This window comes from Macadamia integrifolia, chromosome 9 (assembly GCF_013358625.1).
Source record: "Macadamia integrifolia cultivar HAES 741 chromosome 9, SCU_Mint_v3, whole genome shotgun sequence".
Lineage (NCBI taxonomy): Eukaryota > Viridiplantae > Streptophyta > Magnoliopsida > Proteales > Proteaceae > Macadamia > Macadamia integrifolia.
This window is the reverse complement of record NC_056565.1, coordinates 24,455,432-24,475,450: the sequence shown is the minus strand read 5'-3', so window position 1 is coordinate 24,475,450 and position 20,019 is coordinate 24,455,432. Positions and strand designations below refer to the sequence as shown.

General features: G+C 37.1%; 1 protein-coding gene across 3 annotated transcripts in view; it reads right to left on the bottom strand.

The window, feature by feature from the left end:
* LOC122089437 (protein STICHEL-like 3) overlaps positions 1–14,420 on the bottom strand; it is a 23,383-nt gene extending 8,963 nt beyond the window's left edge. For 2 of the 3 annotated variants that reach the window (XM_042659178.1, XM_042659180.1), the window contains exons 1-4: positions 14,216–14,420; positions 11,260–14,114; positions 10,182–10,401; positions 7,705–8,259 (exon numbers count right to left, since the gene is read on the bottom strand). In XM_042659178.1, the coding sequence (XP_042515112.1) occupies positions 7,705–8,259; positions 10,182–10,401; positions 11,260–13,326 (2,842 nt within the window). In that variant the 5' untranslated portion in view covers positions 13,327–14,114; positions 14,216–14,420. The remainder of the gene's footprint in view (positions 1–7,704; positions 8,260–10,181; positions 10,402–11,259; positions 14,115–14,215) is intronic. The other variant, XM_042659179.1, reaches the window with a different exon arrangement.
* Between the last annotated feature and the right edge of the window lie 5,599 nt (positions 14,421–20,019).

Here is a 20,019-nt window from a genome sequence, read left to right as displayed (position 1 = left end):
AAAAAAAAAAGAGAAGAAGAAAAAAAGAGTCTTGGTTGATACTGTCTTCACCAAGATTTTCTGACAAGAGAAGAAGGAAGCTGGACTTTAAATGAAACCTCATATTAGAACTTAACAGGAAATATTCCAGAATTAAGTAACATGTGGGATTCTTCATTGGATAACCTCACCCCTGATTAAAATCTGTAATGGATCCTCCAGGGAATCAAAATCAGAATTTGAATCTGAAAAACCATCAAGTAATGTGATTTCAGCTTCATTTTGTGGAGCAAAAGTGTAAAACACTATTTTGTCGCTTATCGCTTTTTTTTTTTTTTTTTTTTTTTTGGCTTAATGAAGAATGAGAGACACATTGGATATCATTGGGCACATTGTGATGATGCACATCTCAGTTAAAGGAACTTTCTTTTACTTTTAGTAACATGTGAGTAAGCATATAGAATTGGCTAGAGCAAGAGGAATGATGATTTAAAGTGATTCAAAAGTAGTTCATTAATAATATGGGGGGAGGGGGAAGAATATGCATGAACTCATTCACAAGAAAAGATATAAGAGAGATTACAATGCCAGAAAGATTATTATGTAATAGATTAACAGTAACAAGAAAAATATATTTCATTGACCACTAGGTTATATACATAGTCAAACTTCACCAATAACAACACACCATTTGATCTTGGGGAACCGGTTGATTCATTAGTTCCTTCTTTTTTTTTTCGCTTAGAATTAAAATGCAAAGAAGGGAAAAACGTGCACACAGAGACAAAAACCAAAACCATCCAATATTATCCCTACCTTGTACCACTAATATGGCATGATTCTCATATTTTCATTAACCAATACTTTCAAAAGAAGTCCTCTGATTTTGAATCTACTCAAAACACCCAAAAATAACATTGTATTGGCATAAATCCCCGCATGACACAAATCCAGTGGCTATAGGTTTTCCTAATTATATGGGAAACAAAAAGTAAATGCAAAATGGATGCAAGTCATCCAGTGGAGTAGATGGACATGCCAAATGGACAAAATCTAGACCAATGAAGGGGAAAGGGACACCATGTATTGGTCAGTAGTTAGATTTAGGTACCTAACTCAAGTATATGGCCTGGCCCACCTTGAACTGCACATTTTCTCATATATTTTGATCAGTTCAGAATTGTTACAACCAAAATGGCATACCCATTAAACGAGGCTCCCGTCACAACGGGGTCTGGGGAGGGTGTCATAATGTACGCAACCTTACCCCCGCTTTGCTGAGAGGCTGTTTACCAATTCAGAATTGTTACAACTGCTTATCCCAAAGCTCAAGCTGTTAAGTAAGGACCACAACAATTTATATCAACAAACACCAACACCCCCTTGGTGTATGTTTTTGGCCGCTGATATTGTTTTGATAGATGAGAGAGTGGTAGAGATTAATACTAAACTAGAGCTATAGAGATCAAGCTTAAAATCAAGAGGTTTTATGATAAGCAAAATGAAGACAGAGTATATGATATGTCTCTTCAGTCAAACTAGGAGTGGTGATGAAGTGGTGAAACTTGTAGAGCGAGAGCTACCACAAAGTGACTGTTTTAAATACCTGGTGTCAATCATTAACAAAGAGGCACAATATAGAGGATGATATTTCCCACAGAATTAAAGTGAGAGGATGAAGTGGAGAATTGCATCAGGAGTGCTATGTGACAAAAGCATACCTCTTAAACTCAAGGGAAATTCTATATGATAGTAATACAACCAGCTATGACGTATGGGGCAAAGTGTTGGGGAGTCAAGAAGAGTAATTTTTTTGAATAAACTGGGTGTAGCAGAGATGAGGATGTTGAGAGGGATGTGCGGCAAAACCAGGAGAGACAGAGTAAGGAATGATTGCATTAGAAATGAGTTGGTGGTTACACCAATCCAGGACAAGCTCCGCGAGAACCAATTTAGGTGGTATGGCCATCTTCAATGGTGACCTATGGATGCCCTAGTAAGGAAGAGCGACCAAATCCAAATTACTTGGAGCCAGAAGGAGGTGCAGGCCTAAAATGGCTATTGAACAAGAGGTAAGAAAAGATATGCATATGGTAGGGATAGTTCCTAGTATGACCGCGATAAAGTTATATGGAGGATAATGATCTGTGTAGCCGACCCCTCGTAAGGGGATGTTTCAGTGATGCTGATTTGACTACTACTGACCCCTTCGATGCTTCTTTCGATGTATACCCCCTCCATCCTCTGGAGGTGGAAGAAAGGGTACTATATTTATCTATATTAGGGCCCCATAACGCTAAAAGGTGGGGAAACAAGATTTGTCACGATAGGAAAGAGAAATGACTATAAGGAACCAACCATTCTCTCTTCTTAAACAACCTACATTTACCTCATCTTACCTCATTTTACTTCTTTTTGGTACTTCTTTTTATTCTTATGCCTACTACTATCTTAGACCTGATCGGATCCATGTAGCTGACCCCATTAAGTTGGGATAAGGTTATGGTTGTTGTTGTTGTTGCAAACACCAACAACCCCCGCACTTATAGGCACACACACACACAGCTCTACACATGACACCATCACATGGCACAAAGGGGACATAAAGCGTAGGGGCACAACAACATATAAAACAAAACCCTTGTATTTACTAGGAATCGAACACCCGATCTCCTAACGCTGATACCATATTACAACCACTTATCCCAAAAGCTCGAGCTGTTAAATAAGGGCCATAACAATTTATATCAACATTCTTTTTACAATTCTTCTTCGCTTTGCTTTTACAATTGGTGGGTCAGATTGGATCAAATATGGCATATAAGTAAGAAAAAGTAAAACCTATTTCTCACTAAATTTGAGCCCCCTTAATGTGACATGCCATGTTGTAGATACTGTTGCTGGATCTGCTCACTATAAAATAAGTAGGAGAAGCAAAGGAAGAAAAGAGAGTAACCACAATAAAGTAACCGCTAGCTGCAACGATCATTCCTCAAATTTGTATGATACAACTTGAATCTATATTTCTGAAAACAATTGTATATGGAAAGGAAGTTTTGTTTATGCATTCCTTTGAGATTGTAAGAGAAGAAAGAACTTATTTTGAATAGGACATGTAGATCTTTTATTTTGCTAGATTCATTGACTGCCTCCATAAGAAATTATAGTATCAATTAAATTTTGTTCATCATTGCATATGAAACACAGGAATATGATAAATATCTATAGGAGGAGATTAAAAAATAAAGAAAAAAGGAAATAAGAGAAGAAAAGGTAAATTATATTCAAGGATGGATTGGTTAACAAGATTATGAACATAAGGAAGATGCCAGATGATTGGAGGATAAGCATTGCTATCCTGATATTCAAAAATAAAGGGGATATTCAGAGCTGTAATAACTATAGAAGCATAAAATAAATGAGTCATACTATGAAACTGTGGGAGAAGGTCATTGAAGCCGGCCTAAGAAGAGAGACTCATATCTCGGAGAACCAATTTGGTTTTATACCAAGTAAATCCACGACAAAGGCTATTTACCTTCTAAGGAGGCTCATGGAAAGTTATAGAGTCTATAAGAAGGATCTCCACATAGTCTTTATTGACCTTGAAAAAGCATATGACAAAGTCCCTAGAGATTTAATCCGACATGTCCTAGCTAAGAGAGGGGTGTTGAGTATATATAATTAAGGACATGTACAAGGGCGTGGTGACTAGTGTGAGATCTGTGGGAGGCCAAGGCAAGGAATTCCCACTTACGATTAGGATATATCAAGGATCAGCCTTAAGCCCTTATTTGTTTACTCTTATCATGGACGAGTTAACCAAGAAAATTCTACATAAGGTGTCCTGGTATATGCTCTTCACTGATGATATCGTTTTAGTGGGTAAGACTAAAACAAGGATTAATACTAAGTTGTAGCTATGGAGATCAACCTTAGAAATAAGAGGTTTTAACATTAGTAAGTCGAAGACGGAATATATAATGTGTAACTTCAGTCACTTTATGATAGATAATGAAATGGTGAAGATTGAGGAGAGGGAGGTTCCGCAAAAGGACTATTTTAGATATCTTAGATCAATCATAAATAAATAAGGCAACATAGAGGATGATATCTCTCAAAGAATTAAAGTGAAATAGATGAAGTGGAGAGGTGCGTCCAAAGTGTTGTGTGACCGCCGTATCTCTTAAAGCTTGAGGGAAAATTTTATAAGATTGTTGTGTGTCCGACCATAATGTACGGAGAGGGAAGTTGAGCAGTTAAGAAGTGTCATATAAAGAAGATGTGTGACATAGATAAGGATGTTAAGATAGATGTGCTGCAAAACTAGGATGGATAAAATAAGGAATGAGCGTATTATAGCGGATTTAGGAATTGTCCCGATTAATGACAAGCTCCGAGAAAGCCGTTTAAGGTGGTATGGACATGTTCAATGGAGGCCTAGCGACGCGCCCAGTAAGGAGGAGAGATAAAATTCAAATTGAAGGACCTATAAGAGCTAGGGGCAAGCCTAAAATGATCATAGGAGAAGTTGTGAGGAATGACATTCGCGGTTTAAGCCTTGTACCAAGTATGATCTCAGATAGATCCTAGAAAGCACGGATCCATGTGGTCGACCCAATTTAGCTGAGATTCTCTTCTCTTGCTGGGTTTTGTTCTCTTTCCTCTTTATTACTTTCATCTTTCACCTCTCACTTTTCATATTGTATTTTTCATCGTTCTTCTGGCATGTCCCATTATTAATATGTTTGGATCCATGTAACTGGCCTCATTAAGTTGGGATAAGTTTTAGTTTATTGTTGTTGTTGGATAAAACTTAAACATTCAAATCAAAATTGGAAGAAAGTTACCAGACAATATCTATAGCACAAATCTTTCTATGAGTTGCTTATAAAAGTTCAATGGAGTGTTAAAGCTAACAATTAGACAAGTTTCAACAAATTTCTATCATATGGTATAATTAATTAATAAGATTGAAGTTGAGTTGATTAAGGCTCTCTTTCGTATCATTTTTTTTTTCTTACACAAAAACATTATTGCATGTATTTGGTATCATTTATGGACTCTATTTCTATTTAAAATAAATCAGAATAATACAAAAACCATAATAGAGTCAAGATTCATCTATCTATTATAGCCAAAAAAATCGTTTTTGGCCATTTAAGCAGGCACTTTAATGAGCACATTCTCATAAGTCCCAAAATTGAGGGGGCTATACAAGGGTCAAGATTCATTTGTTCTTCTTCCAACAACCCCACCCCCTGCCTCAACCATGTCGCATAACCTTGCTCCACCGATGATCTAAGCATCGAACAGTAGCAAGATGGTTTCTGCAACTTTCATAGAAAGGGGTTGGTAATGTCTGAGGGGATAAAGCATTTGTTGAATGAGCCCGTGCATCACAGGAAAGGCAAAGATGTTCTACATCCGCCTTTCAATTAACAATTGTTCTTAATTAAAAGGGCGTACCCTATGCACGAGGCTCCAGCCATTGCTGGGTTTGGGGAGGGTCATACTGCACGTAGCCTTACCCCTGCTTCGCAGAGAGGTTGTTTCCTGACTCGAACCTGAGACCACTCGCTTACAATGGAGCAACCTTACCGATGCACCAAGGCCCACCCTCAAACAACTGATCTTGATTCTGTATAGAATTCACAAGGTTTCTCGATTTGTTTAATAATCAATTGTTAGCCTTAACACAAAACCTTAAAACCTGGCTACTGCTGCACTCCAAATTCAAATTCAAGTTGTGATGATTGTAATCAAATCTAGCAATAGATTGACAAGCCCAGCCCCGTAGACGGCAGATGGTAGCATCCTTTTGTTTATAGATAGCTGATCAAGGATCCAAAATATGAAAAATCAAAGGATCCTGAATAAAATGGCATTTTCAATTAGAAATAAGGAACTCTAACGGTATGATCTAACCATAGTTCAAGGTTTCCACCGATACAGTCAAAATTTCCCATATTTCCACGATTTCCCAGGACTCCGATACCAAATACCATGTGACTTTTAAAAGTCACTGGTTTCGACCAGTATCGACCAAAATCCCACATTTCAACCAAAATGTGCGAATTTTCAAGTGGTCATCGACCCTTTGAGTGGAACCAGACTTTATAAAACCTTCTTAAATGGGAAACCAAGCCTTCTTATTTCAAAATTTCAACCCTCTCTCTATATTTCTTCTCTGTGAAGGGGAAAACTTGGAAAAACACTCAAGATTTTTTCCTTGTACCATCAAATCTTCATTTCAAGCTTAGATCTTGCATATTTATAGCAAATCTACCTAAGAAAGGGAGCTTGGACCAAAAATGTAAATCCAATCTTCTCCAAAAGTCATTTTTTTATAGAATATACTTGGACACTACTAGAAATTGACTATTGAGTGTTGACTGTTGAATGTTGACTGTTGAGTGTTAACTATTGAGACTTGAGACTTGAGACTTGAGACTTGAGAGATAACTCACAATTATGTAATATTATTATTTATTTTGGATCACTTACATTATGTTTTGCTTGTTTTAAACTTTTAATAATGTATTTCACATGTTTTAGTTAGTAACTTATATATTTACTTATGTAGTATAGTTTCAGTCAACGACTCAACGTACATTACCAAACTTTCATCAATGCCACAAGTATGACTTTAGGTGTTTTTTCCATGAAACTAATTATGTATATGGGTTAGAAATGTCTAAATTAGGACGTACACAAAAAATCTAGAAAAAAAATCACATTTTAGGCGTCGAAACCAAAGTTTCCACCAAACCAGAAAATTTTCCCTGGTTTCCTCAAAATTTCCCAGATTTCGACCAAAATTTCGGTCTCCCCAAGGGTCGAAACCAGGCCGAAACCCGATATTTTGAACCTTGGATCTAACAACATAATTTCTCGAAACAAAAAACTAAGCAAATGACTATGCCTTCCGACTTTGCTTTCTCACAAAATCATGAAACTCTTGTAAGTGCAGAAGGAAAAAAAATGGCTTCTGGGCCAAAACAGATCAATTCTTGTTCCAAAAGAAGCAAATGCTTAATCTTCATTTTGTCCTTCACAAAAAAGGTCCGATCAAACAAATCTCTTTTCACTAAAAGAAATATCAAGGGTTGAGCGGGATGGAGAAGAAAAAAGTTATTTGTATCAAATAACCCTAAAAAAGGAGTTTAGCAAATATCGCCATTACTAGAGATCAGATCAGAAGAACTTTAGGGTTTCAAGATCCTCAACGATGATGACTAGAGAAGAAAACGGATCCGAAGATCGACTGCCTCTCTTGAATCCGGAGGGAAGAAAGAGAAAAAAGGTTAGGAATCCCCTAAACCTTTCCATAGTTTGGGCCCAGTTCTTCAAAATGTTATTAAAATTATTTACACCTAGGTAGTTAGTTACCTAACGGTTTCTCATTCCATAATAATATCTAATGTTTTTACCAAACGATTTTCATTTTTATGGTCGAAAATGGTTTTCATTAATAATTAAAAAAAAAAAAAAAAAAAAAAAAAGGGACATAAAAAAAGATGAAAATGATACCAAACAGGGCCTAAAGGATCATTCTGATTTTTTTAGGCTTCCATTTTCTTGAAGCTACTAATGAGTAGTGACATAACTGAAATGACAACCTGACGAAAAACTGGAGGCATATCCAAAAAATATTATATTATGATATGCATCATTGCAGGAGTAAATAATAATGATAAGGAGACCAAAGAAGTTAGAGGATACCTGAACCAAAAATGACTGAAATCAGTTTCCCTTCTTGTTGCATAAATTGGCTTAGGGCATATGGTTCAATCTTCTCAAGAACTGCTGACCATATTTCTTCTTTTTGATCTTTCCCTGAAGTATGCTCACCACTTGCTCTAGTCATATCTGTAGACAATGAGGACGTTTGCTGAGGAGGCATCCCAGCCTGTTTTTTCCCATCTACACTGTTACTGTTGATCTTGCCCTTGTCACAAACAACATCATCAGCACTTCCATTTTGGAGTTGCATCCTGATATTTGTCAACAATCCACTCTCATTGTTAGATGTTTCAGCGTGAGTAATGTTACTTTTCCTGGCTATATCTCCCCGACTGTTGTTATTTAGGACTGAAGGACTATGATTAAAACTAGTGTCTCCTGAAGAACTCGGCAAGATATACTGCTGATCAGGAGCAAGTTGAAGCAATGCAGCTGTTAGCCATGTTAGTTTATCATTAGACATTCTCAGTTGTTTCTCAGCTTCAGATAGAGTCTTCAGAGCTTGACGCAGTTTCTCCATATCTTCTTTGGATACTGGAATCAATGTAATCATGTGTAAGTTGAAAATTGGAGAAACAAGAAATATAGGTCATAACCAGAAATTGGTAACCCACAGGATTTTAACTGAACTAGGATGAAATCAAATTTAGTAGAAAAATTTAATGAACTAAAGAGATATGACAGAACGACAGTAAAAAATAAGGGAACTGATCACATAATCCTCGAAACCTTGCAAATACATGAGCAAGTGCTATCCGATAATAAGCATATAACAGGATGATGCATGCCTACATGTTTGAAATTGTCTACAAAGCATGATTTATTATGTGAAAATTCCGACAAAAACATAAGAATATTATAGACAAAGATACAAAATCAATCATGAGAGTAAATTACGCAGTTGCTGATAAATAAAAGTTCCTCCTATGGTTCTGTAAACTAAAAGACTGGTCTTCAAATGATCCTAATTATTCATTCCGCTGTTCCACCAGTCTAAACTATGCAGGACCACCATACCATTTCATACAGCGTAAATACTCGAATATTTTCTGATTTTATCAACCATTTCTTCTCATCTTCCCCAGTCCCTTATGAGCCACCTAATCGCATATCATGAATACTGGAAACCCACCAGAATTTTGCTAAAATAGAAATTTTCTATGCACATCAAGTAAACACAAGGGACAAGTAGACGAGGACATGGCAGTGTGAACATATTAGAATTACCCGGATACAGTGGGAAAGAATTATATTAATAAACCCAATTAAGTGGAAAAAGGCTTAGGTCCTGTTGATAACCCACATGGCTCAGGTACACACACACACACACATGGAACAACAGTGGGAAACATGAGATCGTAAGAAGATAAACGAAGGAAGATCTGACAACAATTAAAGAATCCAATCTCATTCCTCATAGCTGAGTATCAATTTGCAAAGTTGTCTTTTTGTTTTTGGTTCTTCTGCGAATATCAACTTGATAACCCAGTCATAGCTGATCTTAGATGGGATCATATGATGTGTTCATATTTCTTCTTACCAAACTTCCAATAGTCAGTATTCATGCCGAGTATGATGGGCAGGTAATCAAGGCATTTGGAGCATCATATCTACAGCCTTATCTTCTATTATTTTCCAGAACAAAAAAATAAGAAATACATGGTTCAGGATGAGATTTCGTATGATCCAGAAAACAATATGAAACCAACGCTGGTACCTCCAGTACTGGCAGAGCTCAACAGGCATGTTTCCAGAGCAATGACCTATGCTTTCAGTAGTCCTTCAGACATCAGAGATTACTAGAATAGAAATTTCCATCTAAAAGGTCTGAGATTGGTTATCTCACCCATAGTTGTCACATAGCCAAGGTGAACCAAGGCGTTGGAGGGCCGTCTAAGCGCTTAGGCGAGAAGGCGCCCGCCTTAAGGCTAACCAGGCAACCAAGTGTTATTTTTTATTTTCCCTATTTTCTAGCATTATTTAGTAAACTACAAATACCTTGTATCATAAAAAATCAACATTAAGCCACATCAAGTCATTAAAAATCAACATTTAGCCACATCAAATGGTAAAAATTCAACACTAAGTCACATTAACTGTATGGGATGGGCAACCACGGTGTACACACGATGAAATATAATGGGATGCAGTTGGGAAACCGAGATTTCGGTTTTTATAATCCATGCTATTTTTGAAGACTAGTGGCAAAGCCAAAGGTGCATTAGGGAGCTGAGTTTTGTTTATTCTGGTATGACAATTTCCATTATTCCACTTAAATCCAGTGGCTGTATCTAGCCACTGCAGGGCCTTAGTCATACCTTGTGTCTATACATCTCTCTTTGATAATTGTTTCTTATTTCTCAAAGAAAGGAAGGCAGAAAAATCAAAAAACAACAGTGAGCATTCATATCAAACATTACTGAAAACATAAGGATGACCAAATAATTCTGACTGACATGTTGATCGGCGGAAGAACTTTCTCCTTAGCCTTTCCTTGGTGAACACATAGCTTCCAGCAAGAATGTCAGTTATTATTGTAGCAAGCTGTGACATCAATGCTAACGGCTCCACACCAGCTTCCATAATCTCTCTCAAGTTTTTTACAGTGTTGACTGTGTCTGCTGATAATGCCAAATCAAGTAGATCTACCAATTTCTCATCAGAGACTAATCCAACCTGGAAGAAAGTAGTAACATTAAGTCTGATGAGTTCTAAAGCAGATTCTCGTAATAAAAATACATTTCTCCTTGCCAGGGGCGGGGGAGCAGATTCTCATATAAGAATCAACACAACCACTAGGACTTATTTTTTTCTTTTCCTTCAAGTATTATAAATTTGTAAAATTAGTCACTGAGCTCTTCTTTGAGATTACATGTAGGTACAGAATACTTTTTGTTAACTTCCACATTTACAAAAAGTTCCCAGCATCTAAAAGACTAAAACTTAACAACATTAAATAAAGAAACAAACAGGAAAACAAAAGTCCTTTTATTCAATGGACATAAACAAAGGTTCATTAAGACAGGTTTCTAAAATAAAACTTTCTACCATCTATCAGAGAAAAAAAGTTTCATAGAACTGCAAACCTTATTATTTTATTTGGGAATGCATGTGAGACTTTGATAGCAGTCGTTTATGTAAAATTGAACAAATCAAATTAACAGCAACAGGGTTCATGGATGAGAGACAGCAATCAACAGGAATAAAAGGACTACCAACACCATGAAGGCCTTTGGTGATAGCTGAATTCTTCCAGAGGAGAAAAAAGAATGAATAAGAGCACACACAAAAACAGAGAAATAAAAAATCTTGCGGAAGAAAACATTAGGACATCCATTGATATCATGTTCCACTTAGAAACATCATCAAAAAATTGCCAATTCTTTTCCTAAAGTACATCATAGTAAAGCATATTTGATGAATTCGTGACTATACTTGTTTCCTCCGCAACTATAATCATGGGATATAAACAAAAAAAAAATCAGAAAAGAGAATTTAATGAAAAGTTTGGAAATTAAATGATGAAGAACTTACAAGCTCCTGAACCAAGGGGACAGTGATCCTCTGCCCAAGCAAACTCAGTTGTTCTAGAGTCATCTCGGCATCCCTCAAAGATCCATCTGACAGTGATGCAACAAGTTTTAGTGCATCCTTATCAATTTCTAAATCTTCTTGGGTTGCGATCCACTGCATAGTATAGATGATATCCGCATCCTTCAGCTTTGGGAAAAAGAATTTCTGACACCTGGATATAATTATATGAGGTAAATGGTCGAGAGTTGTACTAACAAGGATAAAAACCACACGTCTGGGTGCTCGATCAATGACCTTCGAGATAGCATTCCAGGAATCAGGGGGCAAATTATCGCAGTCATCAAAAATGAAAACTCTATACTGAGACTGCAGCTGGGACATAATCATGTTGTCAATTAGATCCATGATGCTCTCAAAATCAAAATTGCCAACTGGACCAAGTTCCCTCACATTACGGCTCTTACCCAAATCATGTGCAATACATGAATTGCAGAAACCACAAGGTTTGGGATGTTCTGAAGATTGGCAATTTAATGCTCTGGCAAATACACGAGCACATGAAGTTTTCCCAGTGCCATGAGGACCATAAAACACATATACCAAGCCAAGTTTCCTTTTTACAACAGCATTTGAAAGAGCTTGTGCTACCAAGTTCTGTCCCACAAGATCCTTAAAGGTTCTTGGCATGTATTTCTGTGTCAAACTTTGGTGTCTAACATGGCGGTGCCCTCTAAAGCCAGGATGACTGCCTGATCTTGCTTGAGAAGCAAGGTCAGAATCTACTTCATGCTTCAAACCATGATCAGCAAAAATTCCTAGCTCCCCTGAATACTCCCGCAGCCAAGCAGAATTATCAGTGCTGCCCTGAGATCCTGATGGCTCAACTAGTAAAGGTACTGCCTCTGCATCAGATTTGGTACATGAGCTTGAATGATCAGATACTGCAGGCATATCTGAAATATCTCTTCTTTGGGGAATGGAGCCCCCTTTTCGTAGCCTCGAGTCAGACAACCCACAAGATAAACTCTTTCCAGCAATGTCCAGAAATGTTCTACCCCTGTGGTGAATTCTAGACCAATTCCAAGGAATGCCACACCCATTTCCTGGAGCCCTTGTGCCATCCAGCTTCGAAACTTCATCCTCTTCTTCCTCCATGTAGTACTTAGGTTGTGAACCCTGGGCTACTGAATTTGAAGCCACAGATAATTCATTATGAACTCCAACATCTCTTGGGCCAGTAGCAGGACGAGCTTTCTTCACACCTCGAGACCGTCGCCTTCTTACCTGGTGCAATCCACTAGAGTAGCCATGATTGCTTGCTTCTGGATCCTCACTGGTTCTCTCCTGTTGTATGCGTCTACTGTGTTGATGAAGGTGAGAAGAATCCACACCATCAGTGTCCACTGGAAGCTCGTTCAGCTGTTCTGAAAGGGTCTTAAGCTGCACATCTTGACGAGCCTTCTTCCCCTTCTGCGACTTCTTTTTAGCTTTTGGTTCTGCTTTACCTAAAACTAAGTCATTGACTGAGTTGTGAGCACCTTGTAAAGTATCCTCAGTGCCACCCACATGATCACTCTTATATTTCTGACTTGATTGCTCTCCTTTAATTCTTCTGGAATCTCTAACTCTACCTGTGCTCCTCCGATCACTACTAACTGCCCCTCCCGTGTTGCCCCTGCTCACTTCAGCCACAGCAGTCGTTGGGGCCACTTCACTTGCAAAAGGTGGGGAGCTTCCTGATAACCTTCTTCCTTCCCTTCTACGCTCAGTCCTTAAAGACCTTCTTCCCTCCCGTATTGCACCATCATTTTCAAGTCTCTTAGACATTGAATCAACAATAGAAGGAGACTGCCATGAGGGAGGACTAGCTGAAGGATCTCTGAGAGACCTTGACCTCTGAAGGACAATCAGGTCTCTCATAAGCGACCTTTCAGTCAATATGGGGCTCTGCTTGTGCATATGGTTTCTCAAATGAATGCAATTTGTCAAATGGACATGATTGCGGAGATGATCACTTATAGCACCATTCTCATCTTTAAAATATCTACCACGAACAGGTCTGGTCATGATCAGAACACGAACAGGTCCCACAGAAGATATGGAGATAGGGGCAGAACAGCATATAAAAGAAAATCAAGCATTTTCAGTTTCGCGATTACCAGGCTACTTCTCAATCAGAGCATATTAAAAATATATGGCGAAATAAGAAATTCGTCCAATCCCACTCTTGAACTTTCCACGTAAGGGCTGTGATGAACACCTAACTCCGATAGTTACACTCAAGAAATCAGAGTAACTGCATAGGAAACTCATAAAAAAAGAAGAATGCAAGTCCAGATACCGTATTTCCATAAACAATAACTCCACAAAGTTAATCACTGTAGAACTCAAACCTTTCAGGTTTGCGCTCTACTCGTATTATTCTCCTGAATGACCAATAGCATCCAAAAACTACACTCCTCAACAGAATGTGGCAAATTCATCCGAACTTTGCAAAACATTGGAATCAAGTACAAGAAAATAGACAGAGCTTTGATGCAGAAACCAAAAGATTAGGAACCTGTCCTTCCACCTCCCAGCCGCAGTGCCTATGGATTATCTCTTCGAGCAGAGCTTAAACAACACAGATCTCTGCAACAGTCTTTATCTTCCTCCTTTGTCAGAATTAATCCGAAACAATCTCCTCATTTGTGCAAACTCAAAAAAGAAATCGAAGAAAAGTTTACGAAGGTCCCTGCAACAATCTGGAACTCGTTTGCTCTCACTCACTCTGCTGCTCCCGTCTCCTGACAGCCAAAAGAAGCTAAAGTTTCACCATTTCTGCAGATTCAAAAGGGGAAGAAACGCTGAAACACCTAGATTCAAGACAGAAATCTCATGATCAATTAAAAGCAATAGTAACAACAAGAACAATCAAACAAAGACCAAAAAAGTGAAGAATAGTCACTGAACTCACCTGACTTGATGAGCAAGAGACCCGTTGGTGATCCACAGCTCGGTTCTTTTTCTCTCTCTCTCTCTCTCTCTCTCTCTCTCTTTCTGCAACTTTTACATGAACTTCACGAGGATTTCTTCCGCGAAAGCGTTAGAGACGGACGAGAGAGTGACGGAGATCTACTCCTTAGTCTCCTCCACAGCCAGCTTGAACCGGGCCAAACCCCATTTTGTTTCCTTACTTTTAGCTCGCTAAATAAGGCTGAACATATTTATATATATTTTCTTTTTTGCTAATTTTCTATTTTCGTTTTTATTAAAAATAATGGGACTCCCAAGAAGCTCAAAAGGTCCAGTTCCGTTGAATTGGGCCCACTTTAGCGAAAGAGGTGGGTCACCATCCACGTGTCCAATAGGGTCACGTTTATGTAACATAGGATCTCTAACAGTGGGACAGCTATTAAATGTTGAAAAAAACGGCGTGTCTATTAACGGTGTCCCCTGTATAGGTCTCGAAGTTTATGGTGGGGCTAGAGGGATCTGACCAATTAACCATCATGTCACTCTCAGTGTCTCAGGTGCACACATCATCCACTAGCGTACGGTTACGCGCTAGCATTCCACTAATCCACTGCTGAGTCGCAACTTTGCGCGGTAGAGGCTGCCCATTAATATGGAGCTGTCAATTGTCAGATCCTCTTGATGTCAGCGTCCAGGTGCTTATTCTTTGAGAATTGAGATGCTAAAATTTACCAAATATGCTAATCGAATGATTGTAATTAATATTTCCTCTCAACTATAATATCAAAAATATAATTTTTATAAAATAATTTAAAAAGTTAGAGAACGTTACCCAATAACATATGTAGACATTAATGTTCACGGTCAATGGTAGGCACATACAAACATCTTCAACGTAAGGTAAGGTAGTATAGTTTTTTCACAACTTCTGTTTTGGCAAAGTATTAAATAGTGCAATCTTTTCACATCACCTGTGTTTTGATATAATATTAAATATTATTTTTTTTTATAACAAAAAAAAAAAAGAAAAAAACCATGTAACAGCACATATATCTTTCTAATAAAGCATAATCTGAATTGGTAGAGCCCCTCATAGATTGATCACCTAGATTAGTTGTCCAAGGCCTCTTATATTTCACGAACTTTCTCAAGATGATCAGCCTTGACATTTGGAGGTCGACCCCAAACCCCTGAAGCTCAAAACCTCATAGTTCTTGGGATTTCTTCTGCAGGCTAGAGGTCAACTTTTGCAATCAACCTTGAGGTCCTTCTCTTAATCTGTATTACTCATTTTTACTCTATTTTATGTTTTTTTTTCAACCAAGTGATTTATGTTATATTTGATATGCATCCTCAAAATCTATATAGGGTCTAGAATCCATTCTGAAACTCAATTCTTTTTTATACATTTTCTCACTTAAGAATGCGATCTAAGTATTTAGGCCTACCAAACCATATGAATCTTACAACTTAGGATTATAAATATTGCATTATAGTTGAATCAAATCCTAAGTAAAAAACTTAAGTGTTGCTAGTCTTCAAAATCTTGGATCCAATTGATGCCCGGGAGAATGCTTGACACTTCGGCTTCTTTATCACTTGAGCTTCGGAGATTATCTCTAAATATATAATCTTTCATTTGATTGCTGTTAGAGATGCACCAATGATGTTGTTGCTTATTGATACATTAGTCTTGCTTAATGTGTATGTATACTTTGTTTAAGTAGTAGACAAATACTTTCAGTGCCGACTCATACACTCATTAGTTGACCCCTACAATTTTTAAAATATTTACTTGATCAAATCACTCATTTGATCTAAACTACAAACAATTACAATCTTCCATCGGGTCATATTTGGCTTCTCATTAGATTTTGCATTGTAAAATAATATATGTATTGGAGAAGGCTCCCCGTGCTGCTAGCGTGGGGAAGGAATCTGCACATCACTTTGTCCATAGGTGGTTCACATTTTCAGAAATAGGTTGAAAGGAAATAATAAAAGATGATATGAGAAAGAAACTACATACACTAATGGCATGGCAGTCTTTTTCCCTATTCGTATTTAGAAGAAAAGCAACATCTGGCATGATTGGTTTCCATTTTTACCATGAATCTTGTACCCTAATGTAGGATCTGCCAAGTTAATTATGAGATTCTAGGTTCGATACACCTTCTAGAATCTAAATTTTGAAACATGCATTGTTTCTTTTTCTTTTTTTTCTTTTTTTTTTTTTTTTTTTTGTAAAAAAAAGTTCTATTCATTTACGCGCGACCAGCACATGCATTGTTTAAACTCCACATTTGTAAAGTGGTTGAATTAATTGATGTCTAATTTGCAATAATTGATTCTTAATGCACTTCCAAAGCATTTGAATTCAATTTGTTATAAATTAATTCATAATGTAGTTTCTACCCAAAAAAAAAGAAAATTTTCATAATGTGGTTGAATGGATTGGTCAGTCTAATTTGCAATAATTGATTTTTTTCTTAAAACATTTACATAGTACCCTATGGTTGAATTAATTTCTGACTTATCTTTTCAATGTATTATGTATGTGTCCAACTGGACGTGAGGTGTCCATCCAACATTACCTAATACATCAATATGTTACATAAAGGTTGCAATTGTACCAACATCTGCGTTGAGTTAATAGTATTTTTATTATGGGAAAAACGTCCCCACCTTTCTAAAATGAACAAAATCCCACCTCCCCATTGATATCTCTACACGCTCGTTTGTTTGCTTTTTCATTTGTGCAGGGACCACGCAGCCTGACGGTGATTTGTATATTTCTATTATGTGAGTTAGCTGATCACAAAGGTATTTACATCCAATATTTAAGGGATTACATGAATAGGAAAAGTGGGCCAAGTGACTTGCTAATTGATTGACCCTTTAAGATCGAAAGGCCCCAATAAAGAGGCATAAACGGTGCACCAACGTTTGATAGCAAGCTACCAACTGTAAGTACAGATACGGACTATACAATTTTTCATTGAGGGGTAACCAAAAACTTGTAAGGGATAAGATTTTTTGGCCAAGGTGGGCCCACCACTTTGATGGCCCAAGGGGGAATGAGCATACAATGGGCCCCAAGGGATGTTGGGGGATGAGTGAGGGAGTTTCCCGGCTGAGCACCCAAACTGGAGGGATAGGATTAACTACCAGCGCAGTAGAGGCAGATTTTTTTTTTTTTTAGTTTTTTATGTAAGAAAGAGAGAGAGATTTTTTTCAAAATTTCTCACAATTCTTTCCCTCAAAAGCTGCAAAAGCTTTAAAAGTCAAGGAAATGAAGGAATTGAGTCCCTTTTGACAGATCGACATTTCTGGCACACACGAGAAAAAAAAATAAAAAGATACAAAAACAAAAAAAAAAAAAAAAAAAAAAAAAATCAGGGGAGCTAAGAGTTATGAAAATGAAAAAATAAAGCATTAAAAATTTTAGAACTACAGAGAAAATGTATAATAATAAAAGGGAGGATATATAATTGCATTGAAGTATGAAATTTGGCAAATGATTAACCCAAATCCTCTAATTATTCAATGGTCAGAATTTTCACATTATTAATGCACATGCCAAAATTCATTTCCGAAGAGATTAAAGCGACATCTACAATGGTTTTCAAGAATCATACACAGGTTAGCCGCTGAAAGTGAGGAAACTTGAACTTCTTTCAATTTTTCTTCTCTTTTAGTGTCATATGACTAGTCTGATTATCATCCCCTCCACAAAAAAGAAAAAAAATGACTAGTCTAATATGTAATGCGATGGATGTTTTTTGAGTTGTGTTGCAGTTTATAAAGTTGAGGGGAAAAAATAAAGAGAGAATAATAAAAATAAGGAAATCGGTAAAATAAGGGGGAGAAATGATTAACCTTGAAATTGACAAAGAAGGGTGAATATGAAAATATATATCATAGTTATTTAAATTTTTTATTTTTCTCATCAAATATTTTTCTATTTTTAAGGTTTTTGGCCAATTTTAGTTTTGAATTGATTTTATGAAATACTCAACAAAGATTTTTGGTCAATAAATTGAATTTTTTTGTTGTTGCATCAATCTGAAATATTTCAAGGATATGAAAACCATTTGGTAGTTCAATTTATTAGAATAGATTCTCTATATATCTTTGGGAATAGGTGGTGGTAGCAGGATCAAAGGCAGAGACAGTGCCAGGGTTTGGGGCTAGGGTTGAGAAGAGGGTGGTGGTGGCATTAGAAGCGTGGTGGGGAGTATTGTAATGGTGTGACCTAGTAGAAGAAGAGTGGTATTTATTTTGACATGGAATTACTTCTTTGTCTATCAAATTAACCATGCCCTCATTAAAAATGAAGCATATGTGAATGTGAGCTTCCTCGAAGAGAGAGAGAGAGAGAGAAACCCAAGGAGATAGTGCAGTTGGTGAGCAACGAACTTGGTACGAACTATAAACTCAGATGTCCTAAGTTCGACTCTCACTAGGGACACGTTGGGCCACTCACACGGGGAGTGTTTATTGCTCTTCACTACTTTCAGTGAAGGTTGAATGGTTCTCATTCAACCTCCGGTATGACCCGATCCATGCTGTTGTGAGGTCAGTATAGGCCTGCGAAACTAGTCAGGCCGAAGGCATGGATACTTCTTGTTAGCAAAAAAAAAAAAAAAAAAAAGGATGATTTTCCATGACAGAAGAAGAATAACAATTGAGGAAAAAAATCGTCTGCAATTCCGATCTCGTACAATTCCGTGGTATCAATACACGTGTCACCCCCTAAAGGTGGTATTGCACGGAATTGTACGAGATCGGAATTGCAAACGATTTCAACCCAACAATTGAAAGCATATTCTGGATCAATAAGTCAAAATTTCATTTTCTATAATATTTACAGTATAGTTTACCAATTCATCAAAATTTTTGGGGATTTTATGAAAAAATTATCCAACCATTTTTTACATTTTCCACTTTTCTCCAACAAACAAAGATGGCCTAAAAAATTCATTCTCATTACTCCTTGGCTATGTTTGATTTGAAGGGAAATTTAAAAGGAAAGTTATGAATTTCCATAAAAATGTTGAAATGTACTTAATCATATACTCTATATTCAAATACATTACTCATTAAATATTTTTTATTTGCCTCAATTAGCACCTTTGTGTCCTCATCTATGTCTCTATAAACTAAAAACCAGTTCTTTTTTATATCATATTGCTAGAGAAAACCCACGGCTGGTTGTACCACTTTCCTCCATACATCACCCAAAACCCAATGACGATATACGCACCACAATAACTATTTGAAATCACTTTCAATATATTAGAAGAAACAATAATATTAATTAATGTGTAGAGATTTGATCATATTTACGTTTAGAGATCAAGTGATATGCTTGTTTTCTAATTGAGGACTAAAGGCTAAAGCTTTTCCAATCAAAATCAATCATAAAACAACCTAATGGTGTTAGGATTTTTATGTGGGCTTAACTGATACCGATTGATCCATTGGGCCCAAGCAATTATAGACCCACTCTGATTAGGAAACTCCTAGCTCTTTCCATTGTGAGAGTGGAATAGGGTTTTAGGGATTCTATTATAAATAGAATACTGACGGTCCCTGCAGCCATTACTTTTACTTTTAATGCCTTATTGGTTTTGGGAGTACGGCTTTCTCACAAGAGCAAGTGCACAGAAAGAAAGGAAATCCTAGAGTAAGAGGCTGCAGAAGATCTCAGTAGAAGGACTCCACTTGCGTAGTTCGTCATTGTCATCTTCATGGGAGTAATGTTTAACCACATGGGACAGAGGTTCATGATCTATGTTCATG